This window comes from Hypomesus nipponensis, chromosome 5, assembly GCF_054491055.1.
Source record: "Hypomesus nipponensis isolate SF chromosome 5, ASM5449105v1, whole genome shotgun sequence".
NCBI lineage: Eukaryota > Metazoa > Chordata > Actinopteri > Osmeriformes > Osmeridae > Hypomesus > Hypomesus nipponensis.
This window is the reverse complement of record NC_140365.1, coordinates 6,364,065-6,383,099: the sequence shown is the minus strand read 5'-3', so window position 1 is coordinate 6,383,099 and position 19,035 is coordinate 6,364,065. Positions and strand designations below refer to the sequence as shown.

At 48.4% G+C, this 19,035-nt stretch overlaps 2 protein-coding genes across 4 annotated transcripts; one reads left to right on the top strand and one right to left on the bottom strand.

Annotated features, from left to right (window-relative positions):
- Nucleotides 1-879: 879 nt before the first annotated feature.
- Nucleotides 880-5,156, bottom strand: itpkca (inositol-trisphosphate 3-kinase Ca). Its single transcript, XM_084698091.1, has 7 exons — nucleotides 4,386-5,156; nucleotides 3,450-3,549; nucleotides 3,081-3,294; nucleotides 2,577-2,781; nucleotides 2,167-2,268; nucleotides 1,995-2,066; nucleotides 880-1,882 (listed from the first exon to the last, which is right to left on the bottom strand). The coding sequence occupies exons 1-7, from the start codon at nucleotides 4,839-4,841 to the stop codon at nucleotides 1,676-1,678; spliced, it is 1,356 nt and encodes a 451-aa protein (XP_084554217.1). The 5' UTR covers nucleotides 4,842-5,156; the 3' UTR covers nucleotides 880-1,675.
- Nucleotides 5,157-5,276: 120 nt separating this feature from the next.
- Nucleotides 5,277-18,566, top strand: snx19a (sorting nexin 19a). 3 transcript variants are annotated; one of them, XM_084698088.1, is made up of 12 exons: nucleotides 5,278-7,298; nucleotides 7,449-7,593; nucleotides 7,682-7,782; nucleotides 7,888-8,007; nucleotides 8,096-8,223; nucleotides 8,379-8,472; nucleotides 8,660-8,828; nucleotides 9,232-9,355; nucleotides 9,559-9,633; nucleotides 17,656-17,840; nucleotides 17,942-18,029; nucleotides 18,247-18,566. In XM_084698088.1, exons 1-12 carry the CDS (start codon nucleotides 5,760-5,762, stop codon nucleotides 18,374-18,376), a joined length of 2,898 nt encoding a protein of 965 aa, XP_084554214.1. In that variant the 5' UTR covers nucleotides 5,278-5,759; the 3' UTR covers nucleotides 18,377-18,566. The 3 variants fall into 3 exon arrangements, with proteins under 3 accessions (XP_084554216.1, XP_084554214.1, XP_084554215.1); XM_084698089.1 differs by lacking the exon at nucleotides 9,559-9,633 and having other exon boundaries at nucleotides 5,279-7,298; XM_084698090.1 differs by lacking the exons at nucleotides 17,942-18,029; nucleotides 18,247-18,566 and having other exon boundaries at nucleotides 5,277-7,298; nucleotides 9,582-9,633; nucleotides 17,656-17,795.
- The last annotated feature ends 469 nt before the right edge of the window (nucleotides 18,567-19,035 follow it).

The following is a 19,035-nucleotide window of genomic DNA, read 5'->3' as shown; positions in this document are numbered from 1 at the left end:
CTCTGATGTACCTTTACAGTAAGTCCCGAAGGCTCTCTGAAGCCCCTGCTTGCTCTACTTCCGTCCCTGGGTCTATGATTCCATTGCTGCCAAGTGACATGGATCTGGGTTCCCCCGTGATCCAGCAGGCGTCCTCCTCCCTCCAGACCCCGCTCGCTCCCTCACGTCACCCTGAATACTGCCGCATTCAGCCCAGCTGTGGCGAGGGGGACGCCAACTGGAGGGAGAGCCTCCACAAGTTAGTCTCGCTCTACGGCTGCCGCTCCAAGGGTGCCCCGCCTTCTTCCACATGTCATCAAGCGCCCCCTGTCTCCCTCGTTCCCTCGGAAGCTGTGTCCCCAGCCCCCACAGCCCCCGAGGCCCCCTCCAAGCGGGCTGGACAAAGTGCGCTCGGTCAGCGGGTACTCCACAGGACCCAGCTGAGGGAGACGTGGGAGAAGACACCAACTCAGTTCCAGCATGAGGTCCCTCTCCCCTGGCAGCTGAGCAGCTACACCCTGTGTGCGCGGGGGAAGAGCAGGTACGGTAGGCTGGAGCTGGACTGGGTTCGGAGCCCGGAGGGAGACGTCCCAGCACGACACATACCAGCCTTCCCTTGTCTGACACCTGCCTGCCAAGCACTTTGAGGACCACAGCCGTAAACACCAATGGAAGTGAAGATAATAGAATTACTTGGAATATATCATATTTTTTACACTACAGAAAGAAAATATATATGCACTTTTACAGAAAGATTACTTTTGTTACCACTACAGTCCTTGCTCTATTACCAGTTTCCAATTAATAAACTCTGGTTTGCTAATTATTCTGCGTATGTCACTGCATGTGGTTCATTCTGGTGTGAAACATGGCATAGGAACAACTGTCTGGAGAAAGAAATGAGTTGGTCCACATTTTAATGGCATCCACTTTAACAGTCTGATCCAAGAAATGAATAAATTAACTACTCTCAGTACAGTACAATATGAATCCAGAAAAGTCCTTTGATTCAGGCTCTTCAAAACTGATCAACTTTCACTCTCAATGCTATGAGTATTAACACAAGTATGGTTGTACATGGTTATCACATTGCCACGTCTTTGTTGTATGATAAATTGGAAGGTAAAAATAGTGGAAGAAAAGAAAAAAAAGAGCTAATTCTTAAATAAAAATGTATTTACATCTAAAGCCATTCGATTTCTGTATGAAAAATAACATGGGTTAAAGCACTGTGCCATATCTCTAGTGAGATGATACACGATGAGTAAAACTTGCAAGATGACTCAGGGAACCATGAGGTTTTGTCTCTACAGCTACACAAACTCCTGTCTCGCTCACATAGAGGAGCACAGACACAGCGTTCCATTATCAACACGTCAGCTACGTTTCTTTCTGCACAAAAAATAAAAAAAGGCAGTGTTTCAATTGTCTTCATCATGGTTAATCTCCCAGCTAGCTGTGCTCATAATCGACTTTGACCGCCACATACTGTACTGTGGGGCATTCTGCCTTTTCCTCACACCTAAACAGTTATTTACAGCGGTCCAAGTATTCCCAAAGGTCGCCACAGAAGTGAAGTCCCATGGTCTGCACATTAAACATGCACCCAGTAGAACAGGGCCAGAGCGTTTCACACACGGTGCTGGTGGGGAGGCGTGGTTGGCACAGAAGGGTCCTTCTGTAGTAAGACTGGGATTCAGGTGACAGGGAGCAAGCTGGACAGGATATCGATGAGGTTGTCCAGCCCCCACAAGTAGCCGTCCTCACGGTTCCCCTCCACCCAGGGGGTGCGGTGGTCCAGGGTCAGGGGAGGTGGCAGAGGAACAGTCTTTCCAAAATCAATCATCCAGACCCCTACCTTCCCTGTGCCATCATGCACAAACAGCAGGGAGCTGCCCACAACCTGGAGACACACCAGTGTTAGCGCCTTAAGCTACATTACAGTACATTTTTAAAGCAGCATCATTCGTAAAAGACTTTGCTGCACAAGACTGGCAAACGACAAAACATCTTACTTCATAGGTTCTGAAGAAGTCCGAGGTCTCCAACACCATACGAAGCTCCTTCAGCCGTTTCAGATAACCCCTCTGACAGCAGACAGGAAGAAGGAATAACAAGGATTTTTGTGAGAAAAGGGAGACTTGAAAACAAGCATGAGCATTTGATGGAGACAGAAATCAGACTCACCACGATTTGGATATTACAGTCTACGAAGTCCTTCAGAGCTTCCATCACCTGCTCCCTGCTCTTGGTCCTTTTGAAGTTTGTGTTGCACACTCCCTCTGTTTTCTTCAAACGGATGTGAAATGGTTTATGGTCAATTATACTGTGACTGCCTCTGTCTTAGGGCCACAACGCTGCAGCACTTTAATGACTCATTTAATTTAGCTCCTTATTTTATAAGACGACATAAGTTACTTCAAAGTTTACTTGAAATCACTTTCTCAATTAGATTTGGTTCAAGTTCATCCACTTTGGCTCCTCTCTTATGGTACTTTAGCCGAAGAATCAGAGTGGATTGAAGGATACACCCCGAGTACATCTCTGTTTGTGTATGTATTCATTTTGCATCCAAGAGTGCATGCCTTAGGTCATACCTTGACCCCTTCGATGCGGAAGCCCAGGGTCGTTGTGGAACTCAGGGTCTCCCTCCACTGCATGTACCTGGTCTTCAGCACAGCCTGCTGGGCTCTCTCCTGGGCCGTGGGCACCTCCGGGTCCACAGCCACCATCTTCTCAAACATGTCCTTACGCGGCTGCGGGCGCTCCCGCGCCTTCAGCAGCTCTTCCTCCAGGTACGTCCTGGGAGATCACAGTTTCATCTCACACGTTTACATTACATTTAGCAGACGCTCTTATCCAGAGCGACTTACATTAAGTACAGGGACATTCTCCCTGAGGTAATTATGGTGAAGTGCCTTGCCTAAGGACACAATGTAATTTGGCATGGCTGGGAATCGAACCAACAACCTTATGATTAATAGCCCGACTCCCTAACCGCTCAGCCATCTGACCACACACACACAGACACACACACACGACAACGCTGCTGCTTAAACGCGTGTGGGGCTCCTCCGTCACGCCCATGCTCGCTCACTCACCGGCTGCCCATCTTGCAGTCCATGATGGAGGGCGAGTTGAAATGCGCCAGCAGGTCGTCCATCATGTTGTAGTCCTGCTCGGCCCGCTGGACCACCCCGTGGTAGGCTGGTACGAAGGGCCTCAGGGTGTCCTCCATCAGCCTCTGCAGGCAGCGCTGCTCCCCCTCACAGAAGCGTTTCAGCAGCATGCCACAGTCTCCTGCATGGAAGCTTCCTGCGACACAGGAAGTAGAAAGACACATTGAAAAAAAGGACGTTCGACATTTTCCGAGCGGGTGTCCGTCCTTTATGAGACCACCCATGACATTTGCTGCGCAACACCTGCTGTGTGAGGGAAGCCATTGAGTCGAGCCGAGTAAGACAACCCACCTGCATGTCCAACCACTTGTACCCATTGTTGTGGTTTCTTGTGCTGCACTGAGAGGGCGTGCAGGTTCCCTGTGGTTTTGGGTTTCTTCCATGTGGTGTTCTGCATGAAGAAAGAGAGAGAGCAAAGGTGCCGAACATTACACCACAGAGCCCCATTCAAAAACATACATACATGACATACCCTCTCTCTCTTGCTCACACACACACACACACACACACACACACACACACACACACACACACACACACACACACACACACACACACACACACACACACACACACACACACACACACACACACACACACACACACACACACACACACACACACGTCATGTTCCTTGGCTGCTCTCCTGGGACATAACCGAAAGACAGAATCTCAGACTTCAGACTTCGTCACACAACTTGCGACCTGTAGGTGAGCGTCTCCATGGAGACGGCTATAGACTAGCAGATCGAGCAGAGACATGTCGGGGAGAGGTCGGGCTCTAGTCTTGTGCAACAGCTGCTCTCATTCATCAAACATTTACAGGCTGGGCTTGTTTTGCACAAAAGCGGTTGTGAAAAGCTTGGACAACGCCCACCAAACCTCAAAGTCATGCAGTGAGCAGTTATGAGATCCAGTCTTAGTTCGAAGATATCTATTCCAGTTAAATAGGATGTGATACACAATTGATATGTCTAAACTAAGATCTGACAGACCTTGGGAGTCAAGCATTATTTATTTTTTTCATGAATGATGGATATTGAGTGAAGGGAAGTAAAAGATTACACTGTCACATGTCCAGCATTTGTGCATCAGCATTTCAGGATGACACTATACACTGGTCTAGACGGGTTTGGACACGATTTCACCATTGCGTTCGTATCTAACAGGATCAGGTCATACAGTATGGGCCCTGTAGCCCAACATTCTCCCACATAATGAACTCACCCGATGGGGTTCATCTACACAAGCAGATACATTCGTGTGATTTTCATAGTTACTGCTTGCACCATCCTCTTCGTAATCCTCGAAAGACGAGGTGGGCGACAGTATAGATGAGGACGCGTTTGACAGTTTCCTGAGTAGTGACGAGGCAGGCGAGCCCCCGAACCCACTGTCCGAGCACACCGATTCTTCCTCGGGATGGGGGCCAACGGAGAGTCCGCCAACTCTCATGGCCTTCAGTTCAATACGGCACGGGTTTAACTCTCGAGTGACAACTAACTGTGGAACATGTTCACGTGCCTTTTCGCAAACACAGGTGATAGCGCCATTATAGTTGTTTGAGTCTGTTTTTTCCTCTGTCGACCAAACTGCCGGATCCGCAAATGCGCCGGAGCAACTCACTTCATTTTCTCCCATGCTCCTCGAAGCTGTCGCTACTGGCGTTTTGGTCATTCTCATGTGTCACTAGAAGGTCCCGTTATTAAATGCCACTGATGCAATTTAGCTTGTTCAAAAAAGCCACTGGTACGGCGCGTTACCACTTTACTAGCAAGCCTGAAAGAAAACAATAACCTGGCTGATCTCAGCAACTCCTGCCCCTTCCACCAAACCCGTGTCGTTCGAATAATCAGGAACAGATTTCCTGAGTAACCGTCCATATACTTCACTCAGCCAATTATATTTCTCGAAATGCCAATCTACATCAAAATGATGTCATTTATGACAAGAAGCTAGCTAGTCCAACCAAAAAAATACCCGGAGCTGCGTTGACGGAGCTGTGTGTGTGATGCGGCGGCCTGTACACATTTTCTTTCACCACACGAGGGTACTAGTAAGCACTTCGTCGTAATATTGACTAACAAAGAAGAAGTTACCATGGGACACAGGAAGTAAATAAATATCAGAGGGAGATCTACCAGGATCAGCTGAAGAGGCAGCTAGCTATGTCTTGCAGCAGAAATGTTAAATTAAGATGCTTGGAATTTAACCTTAATTTGGAGATCATATTGACGGTACAGCATTGTCTAGATTATGCTCAACCAGCGATAGTGTAAAGTGTCAAGACTCATGTTACACAGTTTATCTAATTGAAACAGTATTGGTCTAGTTACAAAGCTTATATCCTTACATTAACAGACACCAGGGACAGCTTGTTATCTTACTAATTGGATTAACCCAGCGAGCTACCAGACTGTAACATGCTAAGCTGTATATTGAAATGCATGTTAAGACATTTTTGAATGCAGTTATTTAGTTTTTCAACATTCCAGAATCAACTGGTGGTCAACTGGATGTTGGGTAGGATGCAGTTATTGAGTCATTTCTATCAAGCTCACCTATTCCATTGGTATTAAGGGGAGTCACAACAAATCAGTAATGCATCCTCCAGATGCTTCAGGTTCTCACCATTGGCCCCTGTCTGAGCTACTTGGTCAGCGGAGGCTGTTAGGGTTTTCCATTCTGCTGGCATGGCTTGTCCTTTTCCATCTGCTGGTGAATGTGTGGCTGCTCTGCATCTTCACCAGTCTCTTGGTGGTTCTTGGAGGTTGGCTAGGGATCCGTGCTGCGCTCGACGCAAACAGCCTGCTCCACCTGGAACACTTCGTCCCCATAGGAGGGCTCCAGCCGACCCTGCACTCCCCTGAGAACGAGTGGAGGCTGGACCACGAGATCCACAACGCGGTCCACAAGGCGGTTCGGGACTTTGTCTCCTCGTGGTACCGCACCCTGGTGTTCGAGGAGGGGGGGGAGTTTGAGCAGGAGGTGCAGGATGCCATGCTGGAGTCTGTGATGGAGCTGAAGGAACGAGCCCTGCGCGTGGACAGGAAAGCCCTGGTCCAGAGGGCCCTGGAGCTATGTGGCTGCCACCTGCAGAGCTACATGACAGCCAGGGAAACGCAGGCGGAGGCTAACAAGCTCCAGAGAGAACGTAGCAGCCTGTGGGAGCTCTACAGTAAGGCGGACGCCCCCCACCCTGCCCTGAGCAGCCCGGCTACAGAGCTCAGTTACGCCAGGGCCGTGGTGAACCTCCTCCTCCATGTTCTAGTCCCGTCCCCACACCTGGAGACCAGGACGGGACGCTACATGGTGGGGGAGCTCGTCACCTGCAACGTGTTGCTGCCCCTTGTCAGCAGGGTGTCGGATCCAGACTGGCTCAACCTGACCATTGTGGACATCTTCACCAAGTCACGAGAGCGGCCGGGGGATGACGCAGAAGAGCTCTCTGGGACTCTGTATAAAAGCCAGACCCGGCACGAGTCCTGGGCCACCTGTTGCTCAGAGTCATCAACTTTAGATGAACAGGACACCCCCAGCAAGAGTCAGTTTGACCTGGCCGGTGTTTCTTATGACGCCAATCTTCACGAGTCATTCTATATGTCGCAAGGTTTGAAAGAAGAGGCTCTGCAGGACAGCATGGTGAGTCTGGTCAGCTCTGGTCAAGGAGACAGCTGCTCCGCGGGGCTCCTCAATCCCTGCCAAGCCAACTGCTTTTATCACCGGACAGACTCTGACCAGGAATCCCACTTACTGGATTCCAAGAAGCATTCCTTTGACTCCCTTCTCCGCATGGACTCTGAGGAGGACCAGGCAGACAGCTACTGCGAGTGCACTTCGTCAACAAACTTTTGCAGTGTGCTGGGTTTCGAGGATGACCTGTCTGGATGTTTTGGTCCCCTGAAGGCCCTTGGGACCAGGGCGACAGTGCCCGAGGAGCCTCACTGGCCGGCCGGCATGGCGGAGGACCTACCTGCGGTCTGCGCTGCAGGGGGCCTGGGCCTGACCCCCTTTAGCTTTGAACCCCCGATCAGCCTAGATGGACCTGCCACCATCCAGAACCTGCGCATCACTGGTACTGTCACTGCCAAGGAGCACCGTGGTACTGGTAACCACCCCTATACCCTCTACACTGTGAAGGTAACATTTCGATGAACGCACAAACACATTTACACCCACATACAGTCTGTTTAAAATAGGCTTTTAACTGTTTGACTTGGACTAAGTGTACCGTTACAGCATACAACGTACGCATTTAAATATTAACAATGATTCTGTTGTGTTCCTCAGTATGAAACCCTTGTTGATGCCGAATGCCTGGGCGCTTTGCAGCCTGTTGCTTACCACACGGTGAATAGGCGCTACAGTGAATTCCTCAACCTGCAAACTCGGCTGGAGGTGAAGCCTGATCTCAGGAAGATGATAAAGAGCAAAGGTCCTACCTTCAGCATGGATACCATGGATGTACAAAGTAATTGAGATGCAGCCTATGGATTTAAATCTCACCAACTTCTACATTTCAGATATCAAAGGCCCCAAGAAGCTTTTTCCTGACCTCTCATTTGGAAACGCAGATCTTGACAAGGTGGAAGTTCGGAAGAGCCAGCTGGATACATTTCTTAAAGTAGGATGTAACTAAATCATTTTCTCACCAGCAAGAGTATTAAAGGCTTCATTTGTTACAATATCATTTGACTGTCAGCTGTCTAATCCTTATTTGGTTTTACAGCAACTGAGCACCATCCCAGAGACAGCCAACAGCGAGGAGATGCAGGAGTTCCTGGCTCTCAATACAGACGCCAGCACAGCTTTTGAGAAGAAGCCCTTTGTTATGTCAAGACTTGATAAGGTGAGCTACAACTAGGCAGTACAGTTTAACAGGTCAATGACAGGATATGCTTTGTAAGAAACCCTCTGTGGCATGGCTGCTGTTGTAGATGGTGGGAAACGCTTTAGACACCCTGAAGACAGCCTTCCCTCGCTCTGACCCCCTGAGCCCCTCTGAAGACCTGGATGGAGACAGCAGCTCTGAGAGCAGAGTTCCCCCAGACAGCAGGAAACCCAGGTGAGAAGATGTCTCAGTAACTGCCAGAGCAACTAAATGTAGAGTGTACACGGCTCCCATTGATTGTAAGCTGCTGGCACCACATTACAGTGGAGAGAGTGTTTGTCTGAGTTTGAGCGTTCAGCCTACAGTGTTTGTTATGTTTGATGTGTCAGGTCACGGCTCAGGTTCTCCAGTAAGATCGCACCTTCTCTCAACATACCTGACCTGCAGCCCAAAGTGACCTACTCATTCAGCGAAGACAGCACTGTAAGTTATCAAGTTACAGCAATTTATGAACGGCAGGCACTAAACATATTATGATATCCCAGACTATATGCATTTACCTCGAGGACAATTGCTCCTCATATTCCATCATCTGTAAAGAATATCACCTATTTTTAGAACTGTTTTGTTCAACCGCCCTCCTTATCCTGTCTGTGCTGCGTCATTGCAGGTGTTCAACGGCTTATCCCTGTCTGGCCTGGAGAGCTTTGTTGGAGAGCAGGAGAGGCTTCTGCGCTGGCCTCCTGGGACCGCGCCCGGGGAGGGGAGGAGGGCCAGCCAGCCGCCCGGGCCTGACCGGAGGGGAGGTGGGACCTGGGAGAGGAAACCTCGTGGGACAGGTAAGGCTCACCTACGCAGAGAGGTTTGCTGCACCCTGCAGGACAATGAGTCTGTGGAGCATCACGCATTCCCAACGGTAGTCTCTCGATCATGATTGGTTGAGAGTGTGCGGGGTGCAGTTGGGGTGTGAGAAGCTGCCGCTTTTCCACTGGATGGCAGTAGTGCTTCACTGTTCCATGCTAGAGCTCTCAACTGGGTTTTGGTTGACGCCTCGTGGTTTTTATATATATATTTATTGATCATCTGATATATCGCTATTGTTGCACCGTCCCTGGCAGCTGAGGTGTGGTTACTGTGCACCGTGCCGTACTTTCGACATGAACCATTTGTACGTGGCTTTGCATAAAACGAATAAAACGGGAATGTATCGTGCAGACCTGTGTGTGTGTGTGTGTGTTGCAGACACGGCCGTGGCAGATGTGGCCCTAAGCATCCTGTGCCTACTGATGAGGGCGCAGTGGAGCTGGCTGTGCACCGAGAACATCCAGAAGACCATCCGGCTGCTGTTCGGAACCTTCATCGAGAGGTAACACACTGCAGAGCGCATCTCCTCTACCCTTCCATACAACTTCCATAGCTAACCCTAGATTGTGTGGAAGAAGTGGTTAGCACAAAAAAAACGACATGGCTTTCTGTTGTGACCAGAGCAAGTGTTGTCAGTTGGGACTAGTTGGTTTCCTAATGGTTCCAGTGTGGACTGAGGTCCTGTCTGCTCATGCATCCTGACAGGTCTTCTGTTATTTCCCTTCAAGACATACAGTGGGCCTTTGACGTATTTCCAGGAAGGGTTTCGTGCGATGACAAGTAAGAGGTTTTCAGCAGTAGAGTAATGCATGATAAGTATCTGGAATTCCATAAGATTCTGTCCAAAAACTAAAAGGATCCCATTGAATGGAAGTGATTAAACAATGGATTTGATCTTTTAGTTTTGTTTCACAACAAATGTGTTTGGACACAGTGTTCTGTACATTAATTATATAGTCATGTTTTGTTTTAGAACATCATTTGGTTAAAATTTGGTTGCTGTTATGAAATGCTCCTTTTTAAATTTTATTCCGGAGCTTTCTTAATAACTTGTCAAGTTGCCTGCAATTATTGAAGAGTTGAATGGTTTGTCCGTGCCAGGGAAAATAGAATCTGTCTATGAAGTCATCACAGATTGGATTATGAGAAAAAGGGACAGCTAAGTGTTTGCCAAGAAAGCTGTGTTTTACAAACCTTACAGCTGCATGGAAAGCCTTATAAACCTGCTTTCCAACATTGTTCACAGAGGCCTCAATGATGTATTTCTGCATGTCATACAGCATAATGCTTCCAACAGGAGAGTTCTTCCCTCTGAGACATAACCTGCCAGTCCAGAGGGAGAGTGCCTCCCTTAGGGCCTCTCGTCAGTAGAGGTGTCTCCTTGTATAATGCAGGTAGTCATACCAGACCAGCATGTGGTGAGGCTTTGTTCCTTCTCCACTAAACTCGCCAACCCTAATATTTGTTTGCACGCACAGTGAGCAATTTTTCACTCAGCCACACTCTCCCACTTGATACCCTGACGCTATGGCTCCTCACTCTCTGAGGCCTACGGTTCGGCTTCGTATAGTAAAGTGGTGCCCCCGGTTAAAGCCTCTTTGTTACATGGACACTCTTAATCTTGTATTTTTTTCCCGAGAAGCTGTAAAACCTGGTATTTTGATTGAGGAACATACATATTTTATGTGCTTAGTTACCCTGGTTAGTACTGAAACGTGTTGTTTTAATGATCTAAGAACTGTATGCATCATAAAAACAAAATAATGTGATATTTTTTATGTTTGTGTGTAATCCGTCTACCTTTTAGCCGGCGGCGTTTTAACGATCATAATTGTAAACAGTTTTTTGGGGCCCCACGTGTTAACAAAACATCTACCCTGGAAAGGTGCTGTTGGGATTTCAGCCTCTGGTGCCCTGGGTAGACCCTCTGGTCCCTGGGTAGACCTTCTGGTGCCCTGGGTAGACCCTCTGGTCCCTGGGTAGACCTTCTGGTGCTCTGGGTAGACCTTCTGGTCCCTGGGTAGACCTTCTGGTCCTCTGGGTAGACCTTCTGGTCCCTGGGTAGACCTTCTGGTGCCCTGGGTAGACCCTCTGGTCCCTGGGTAGACCCTCTGGTCCCTGGGTAGACCCTCTGGTTGCCTGGGTAGACCTTCTGGTGCCCTGGGTAGACCTTCTGGTCCCTGGGTAGACCCTCTGGTCCCTGGGTAGACCTTCTGGTGCTCTGGGTAGACCCTCTGGTGCCTGGGTAGACCCTCTGGTGCCCTGGGTAGACCCTCTGGTCCCTGGGTAGACCCTCTGGTGCCCTGGGTAGACCTTCTGGTGCTCTGGGTAGACCCTCTGGTGCCTGGGTAGACCCTCTGGTGCCCTGGGTAGACCCTCTGGTCCCTGGGTAGACCCTCTGGTGCCCTGGGTAGACCCTCTGGTGTCCTGGGTGAGAGCTGAGAAAGAGGCCATCTCCACGGCTGTGGCTACAGCCCTCTCCAGTCTTCTGCAGTCCTTGGCCCAGGGTTTATTCACTGGGGTCACAATGTTGACAGTAGGCTCAAAACATAAGCCTGACAAAATGGTGGTTACTCTATTTTCTCTGTGTGATGTAGTTGTTTGTTTTCTGAGTAGAATAATTATAGAAAACCTATTTTGTGTTTACTCTGTCTGGGGAAGGATCTCATAACACAAAGTTATGGTCGTAATTGATAGTGAGATGATGACCTGGTCTTTAAAAAGCCTCCCAGGTTCTGCTTATTAAAAGGTGTCTGGGCACACAATGTTCTGAATCTGTATTTATCCTCACACAGTGCTTGGGTTTGGACTGGGTCATGAGGTCGACCTCTCTGTAGGAATGACCACCGGGAAGGGAATTGGTTTGTGTAATTCCATTTGGCAGGACGCACCAAGGGTGTGAGGCCTGATATGACCCTGTCGTAGCTCCACATCAAATGAACTCAACAACCATGAGGACCCCGTGCAGATTAACAGGCTGCCGTTGTTAAAGGGAGCACTTTTCCCTAGTAGGGACTTGTTTCCACGCGCTCTGTCTAGTGCAGCATGCCTGTCATCCGTATAAAAGACGGTATATGATTTGTGTAGATCCACAGGGGAATAGTACTCCTTGGCTCCACCTCCACTGAGGATTTACTGTCTGGGAAGCTTCTCAACATTCAGTCATATAGAGCTAAAGAATGACGTCAAAGTCTGAAAGATTCTGGACATATTTAGTGATATGTCCAGCTCTTACCTCCTCTTCCTGCCCTGTTTATAGTTGAGACACACTTACTGGCCAGAAATACTGAATCAATGGAATGACATGTTAAATCATTTCAAAGGCTCCACCACTTTAGTTTCAATAAATACTATCAGTAAAAAGCATCTTTGATTAGTGAGTGATGACGACATGGATGAGTGTTCCATGTTGACTTGCTGTATGCTGGACCCAGGTCAGCGTATGACCTAAGCTACTGAGTTATTTAAGTGCCTTTACACATTTGAAACCTTTTGCCATGGACAATACTCCTGGTTATGGAATGCTGTATCGGTTAGAAAATATTTAGGTCTCTGTCTCTCTCTCTTTCTTTGTCTGTCTCTCTCTCTCTCTCTCTGTCTTTCTCTCTGTCTCTCTGCCGCTCTCTCAAACACCCACCCACACATACTTACACCCCTATAAAATTACCGCTCCCAAAACAGAGATTTTTCACCTTTAGTGTGCAGATTTATGTGATTCCAGGACACCCAAGCCTATACTCTGCACAAGGCCTAGCAGGTGCTGGGAGCGAATGCAGCCAGAGCACTGCTACACGGCGATGCATACTTTGGCATTGCGGCTGTGGAACAGTTCTAAGGAGACATGTTACACAATGCCTCCGATCTGTTTAATGTCTGCACACACACTCACTGCGGTGTTTCATCCCTGTGTGTACACCCTGCACTGCCTAAATGGAACAAGCTACTGACCCAGCAATGGGCAGCGCACGTGGCCTCCCTCCCTCCCTCCCTCCCTCCCTCCCTCCCTCCCTCCCTCCCTCCCTCCCTCCCTCCCTCCCTCCCTCCCTCCCTCCCTCCCTCCCTCCCTCCCTCCCTCCCTCCCTCCCTCCCTCCCTCCCTCCCTCCCTCCCTCCCTCCCTCCCTCCCTCCCTCCCTCCCTCCCTCCCTCCCTCCCTCCCTCCCTCCCTCCCTCCCTCCCTCCCTCCCTCCCTCCCTCCCTCCCTCCCTCCTAAATAAAAAGAACTTGGCGAAGAAGAAATAAGACAAGCTCAGTGTGGTCTTGTGAGATACACGGTGGCCTCAGAGGGTTATTTTATTCATGTGACCTCAGCTTTTATCTTAGGTGTTCCTCTTTAAGACCTCATGTAGATGAGCTCGGTGTGGTGTTAAGTGTCTATACATGGCCCAATGTGACCCCACCTCAGGCCATGATAGTAAACACCAGACACATGATGTCAGATGCCTGGTTGACAGGAGTCCACGGTTAATATGGTTATGTTCCCGAAAAAATGTGTTACAGAAACCTGACTCGGGCAGGGTAATATTAGGAACGTTTGCAGTGAACGCTCTCACCATAAACTGTCAATGACGTTAAGTCAGTTAATGTGTCTTTTGAAATGCACCCCTATCAGCTACCCCCGGAACTGAGATCTGCCCCAGCTGTAGTGTACGTTTTCTCTGACCTCTCTCTCTCTCTCTCTCTCTCTCTCTCTCTCTCTCTCTCTCTCTCTCTCTCTCTCTCTCTCTCTCTCTCTCTCTCTCTCTCTCTGTCTCTCTCTCTCTGCTCTCTGCTCTCTTCCTATCACCAGACCACAACCAAATGACGGTTTATTTCTGCCTTGACCCCTGTCTCCTAGAGAGCAGTTTAACGAGAGACACCAAGGGCACGGTCAGGTTCTTTTTTTTCCTAAAATGGTAGCAGCAGTGTGCTTTGCTGTTTGGCCTTGCGGTTTGGCCTGTACTTAATGACCAGAGATTTTTCAGCCGAGTGAGTGAGTGATTGTTCTCTCTCTAATCACCCTGCGGTTCTGTTCTGACAGAACCCGCGTACGGCGGGGAGTTGAAGGCCTGTGAGCTGGGCTCACCGCTGGAACAGGAAGCCTGTGTTTATTCCGTACACACACTGACATGTGGCAAGCAGGTGCTCCATTGTCTGGGGGTCGGGAGTTCGGTTCTGGATGCTGTGAAGGTGATCAGCTGCTCGGAGGCAAAGATGCCCGTTAGCTGGAGGCACGCTAGGCTAGGCCTCGTGCCCAAGGGGCTCGGCTATTAGGAGGTGAATATGATGATGGCGTCTGTGTGAAAGTAGGCTCCAGCACAGCCTGTTAACCGGGCCGCCTGAGCTGTTGTTGTGTGCAGGAGAGTGCTGCCTCAGATCTCCTGGCCTTGCTGTTCTGCCAGTAGTAGTAACTAGACTGGGCTGGATAGGTTGTAAAGATGTTGGGAGATTCTCTCTGGAAAATCTCTTATACTGCTGTCTGTAAATCACCCATAAAACTCAAGAAGGTTTGTTTGGAGTTGTGTGTCCTGTAGGAGGGTGTTTTATTAGATACAGAGTATTTGGATGGGCGGCTTTGGTTGGATGAGCTGTCATCATCGGAGCAGCTGTTCCCCCCCGCAGTCAAGCCTTGCTTTGGGAAGTGGAGTGTCCTGCCTGCGGTGTCATTTCCTACCACCAGGAGGCAGCATATGCCTATACCAGCACCAAGCTCATATTTCACAGGACGTGTAGGATGGACTTTCTAGAATAGAATCCCCCTGGACACGGAATATAAGGCACGTGGAGACATTTTTATTTCACATTTTAAATGTTTTCTTTATTTATTGACTTGTGTTTATGTAGCACATTAGTTAAAATATACAAAGGCACCATTGCATCATTGTTCTCAGACGGTATGACAGGGTTTGGCATTTGGTTGTAGTTGTGCGAGATGAGCAGGTGGTTTGAGTCAGTCAGCAGCAGCAGCATAATAGGAACCCGCAGGGCCCCAGTGATAAGGTTGGGAATGAGGCCTTTGCGTCATTGACCTGATCCTTTGGTGCCAAAAGCCAGACCACACAAACGGACACTTGCATCGCTTTGACTCTTTCATAGACTGTCTATAAGGCTCCGGCTTGTTCCGCTGTGTGCGGGCAGCCCGGGCAGGGAGCAGACACCACCTTGAGGCCAGACCAGTGCTGTTGGGAAAAAGCTGTGATCCGTAACACCGGCCTGTGTCTATTCACTCTCCCAGCAGGAGGGAGACAGAGGAATCAGCGCTGCCAGCAGACACACACACACACACACACACACCGCTGCAATAATAGTTTCCATCTTCACTGTACCGACTGATGTAACAGTGTGATAACAGTTGGTGAGTTTCATTTAGATTCTAGTGATGTATGTGAATGTTTTTCTTCCTAGCCTGAGGAGCAGATTTAATTTACACAATGAAGCTCTTTTATTATTTTATTATGAAGAAAATAAAAATAACGTTTTACAAAAGTGAAAACGTTTTGTAAAAGGTTACACTTTAGCATACTGAACTCGCAATATTACATAATAAGTTAGATCACAGAATTTTTTCTGAAATTCAGTTAACTAATAAACGAAAATGTCACATCTAAACCTTTGATGAGGATACATAATATCTGACTACTGTTTGTAAGGATTCCTTAAAATATGTCTTATATAACTTTTATTTTTCTAGAAAGACAGTTGGGAAAGACATTCTTGTTTTATATGATTGGCATTGAAATATGTCTATGGGCCAAAATAAATAAAAAGGTATTGCTGGTATCTAAGGGCCTCTCAATTTACGGCCTGCATTGGCATAGGAACCCTAGAGCCTTGTCATGTAAAACACATTTTATATCATCTACTTTTAGATAAGAATGTGCCACACAGTGCAGTGTTAGTTGTGTTTGTCTGACGATTTAGACCTTCCATCAGTTCAAGACTGGAAACTGAAGGTTTTAGCACATCAGGCAAGTAGATACTCAAAGCGAGCCTTTTGAAGCCTTCTGTGCTTAAGACGGTCAACTAGAACATTTGTTCTGGGCTTTAGGCACAGGTGTTTGTACTTACTGTACAGATAGAAGAACAGCATCATGTACTGAGTGGACAGGACAGGAGACAACGGGGCTCCCATAACACGAGAAAGGCGACCCATAAAGCTTAATGCAGTGTCACTGACGAGAGGACATCTAGCTAGCATGAGTTGGTAGCCGTGAGGGACTGGTGATAATATTACGAAAGCAGAGCCATGTGCAGGTGAGGGCTGGAACATTCGGAGAAATCCGATTTCTGAGAAGTAAAAATGCTTGCTGTGTGTCTGGTCTGTTGGAGGGTGTTCTGTTTCCCAGCCCTGTGCTCTACCACACACCCCTCAACCCAAGCAGCAGGCTCCCAATTGCTCCGCTCCCAAACTCCTGGGTCACTAAAATAAACACCCACTGCCAATGGTGGGATGCTAGCTACTATTTCTATTCTGGAAACAATTCCAGCCACCTATGCACCCATCCTCCCCAGCTGCAGCTGCAAGAGTTTATACACGTCGTTCACAGCTTGTCATGTTTTGATCTTCAACCAATCAACCGTCGCCGTTATCATGTGGTCTTAATGAGCCCACGGTGCTGCTGATGATGTAGAGGGAATGATGTAGAAGGTTGATGACAGCTGTCTTAGGTCAGGCACCTGTGCTAATGCGGTGCCAGACTGTTGAACCTACCTACAATTGCCATGGTCGGCCTCTGACCCTACCTACTACTGCCACTGAACATCTAGGTTCCTAAACCTTGGTGCTCTGGCAGAATAACAGCTTCTCCTCCTGGGACACCGATGGCAACGTGGCTTCATATCGGCTAGTTGACAGCCTCGACTGCAACCGCTTGGACCGGCCTCACCGCCTCTCTGACTTTCAAGAACGGGCCATGGAAAGAACAGTCGTGTGTGGAGTCTGAGACGGGCTTCCTTCCACCAGAGCAGCTGCAGCCTGCAGCCCCTCTTACGGCCCAAAGACCAGGAAGTCAAAACAGCTGAAACATGTAATTAGATCAGACACTCAAGGATCGGGAACAATAGGGCAGCTAGTGTGGGGGAAACGTGATTGAAGGAGACATCAGCTTTTATTTTTTTTAAACACTCAAATGGTTTTCGTGGATTTATTTTTTTGCGTTACGTAACCGCATCTGTAATGCGTTACTTTAGTTTTCATTGGTCTTGTCTTCCTTCTCTCTGAAATGATGGATTGTGAATCTAAGGTCTTGTATAATCCTTGTAGGGGGGAGGGGGCAAAAACAGAGCAAGGATTAAATGGTTGCACTGTACTGTGTATGCAACTATAATTTTGGGGCACTAAATTGGATTTATGACTTTAATGTGGTTTTTGGGTCTTTGTTCTAGTCCGGGCATCCGGTAGTTTCCGTCCACATTCTTGGACAGGAGCCTCTTACACATTGTTCTGGGACTCTTGAAGTACACTTAATGTATTCACAAAAGTGTAAATCCTCACTTTTACCATGGTTTATAGAGCATTAAGGGAAAAATTGAAAACATTTAGCTAGTTTAGAAGAAAAAAATTACTCCATGCGCAAAATCTTGCCATGCTGCTTCTAGCTTTATTCAACCTGTGGTGGGCTTAGGTCACTTTTTCTGGTGTCTGATGCAACACTACTTTCACAATCATCCGTTTTACCATGCTGCATATCATTTTCAGCTCAGCTTTCAAATTATTTTAACTCAGCGCATGTGTGCTTCATGAGACGAGTGTCGTTGCCACATTTGGTTGCCGGGAGTTTCAGACAACTGTGTTTCATCCGTCTCTTTCCTTGTGCACCACTCAGGTGGCTGGATGTGGGCGTGGCCCACCTGACCAGCGCCCCCTGCTGGGTGATCTACCTGCAGGTGATGCAGGAGGCAGTGTGGCCCGGGGGAGCTCTCCCCGCCCAGCCCCGCTCAGAGCGCAGCCCCGCTCAGAGAGAGGAGACCAAACAGCAGTGTCTCAACTGTCTCCTGCAGCTGCTTCCAGGTTAGTTCATCCAGGCAGGGGCATTGCACAAAAAAAACTATTGGGTCTGTGTTGCTTGGTTGGCACTGTTTTCCTAACTTGTGTTTCTTGCCTGAGCTCAGAGTTCATCACTGACATGCTGGGGACAGAGAAGTACAGACAGAGCTTGGAGACAGTGCTGGAGTCTCTGCAGGACCCCCACATCAACAAGTAAGTCCCCTCTCCCTTCCCCTCCTCCCCAGTCACAAACACGTGTGTGAGATGTGACGTGTGCCTTCCCGCACGGCCGTCTGGACCGGGCGGGAAGCGGTCCACGTCGGTTTGAGCCGTCACCGACCGCACCGAGCTGTGATCCGAGGCAATCTGTCGGCCCGGCTCTGTGGTTCTGCGCAGGCACCTTGTCTACCGTCTCTGTGGTTCTGCGCAGGCACCTTGTCTACTGCGTCTGTGACCTGCTGCTGGAGTTCCTGATCCCCGAGTCTTCCGAGGAGGACTTCCAGAGGTCTCTCCTGCACAGCCTGTCTGGGGACGTGGAGAGGGTGTCTGCATCAGCGTGAGCGGGTGTGACCTGACGGCTCTCCCTTCTTTCACCCCAACATCCTCTTGGCAACCCCCTCTTTTAGAGTCTCTTTTGTCCGGAGTTCTTTCATTAAACGATAGATGAAGCATGCACACCTGGTTCGGGGCTATGCATTGGGGACATAATACGGCACTTGTTAAAGGATTTACTCTATCTTTCAACTAACCCCCCTCCCCCGCCCCCCCCCCCCCCCCCATCCCCGCCAATGAGGACTTTCTCATCACCGTGGTGACCAGGGCCCTGCCTGCTGGGTCCATCATAATGGGGCCAGGAGTTTACTGGAAGTGCTGCTGACGTCAGTATTGACCCTCCTCCTCTCGACGATGAGAACTGGAGTTGATAGAGGGATAAAGGATGACATTGAATGTAATATTTTAACTCAGTAATGTTGATAATGTTATTGGTTATATTTTTATATAGAATATTATTTATTCATGTATGTATGTATGTATTTATTTATAGTTTTATGAAGACACATTAGTGTTTATCTGAAAATATTTGATAAAGATGAAGGAGAAAGTTCTGTCCTTTTGGTACAGTATGACAGCCTGATGTTTTCATGTAAAAAACCTGATGTTGAAATAAGTTAATAAGTTGTAAATTAATACTTGATATGCATACTGTGAATATAAATAC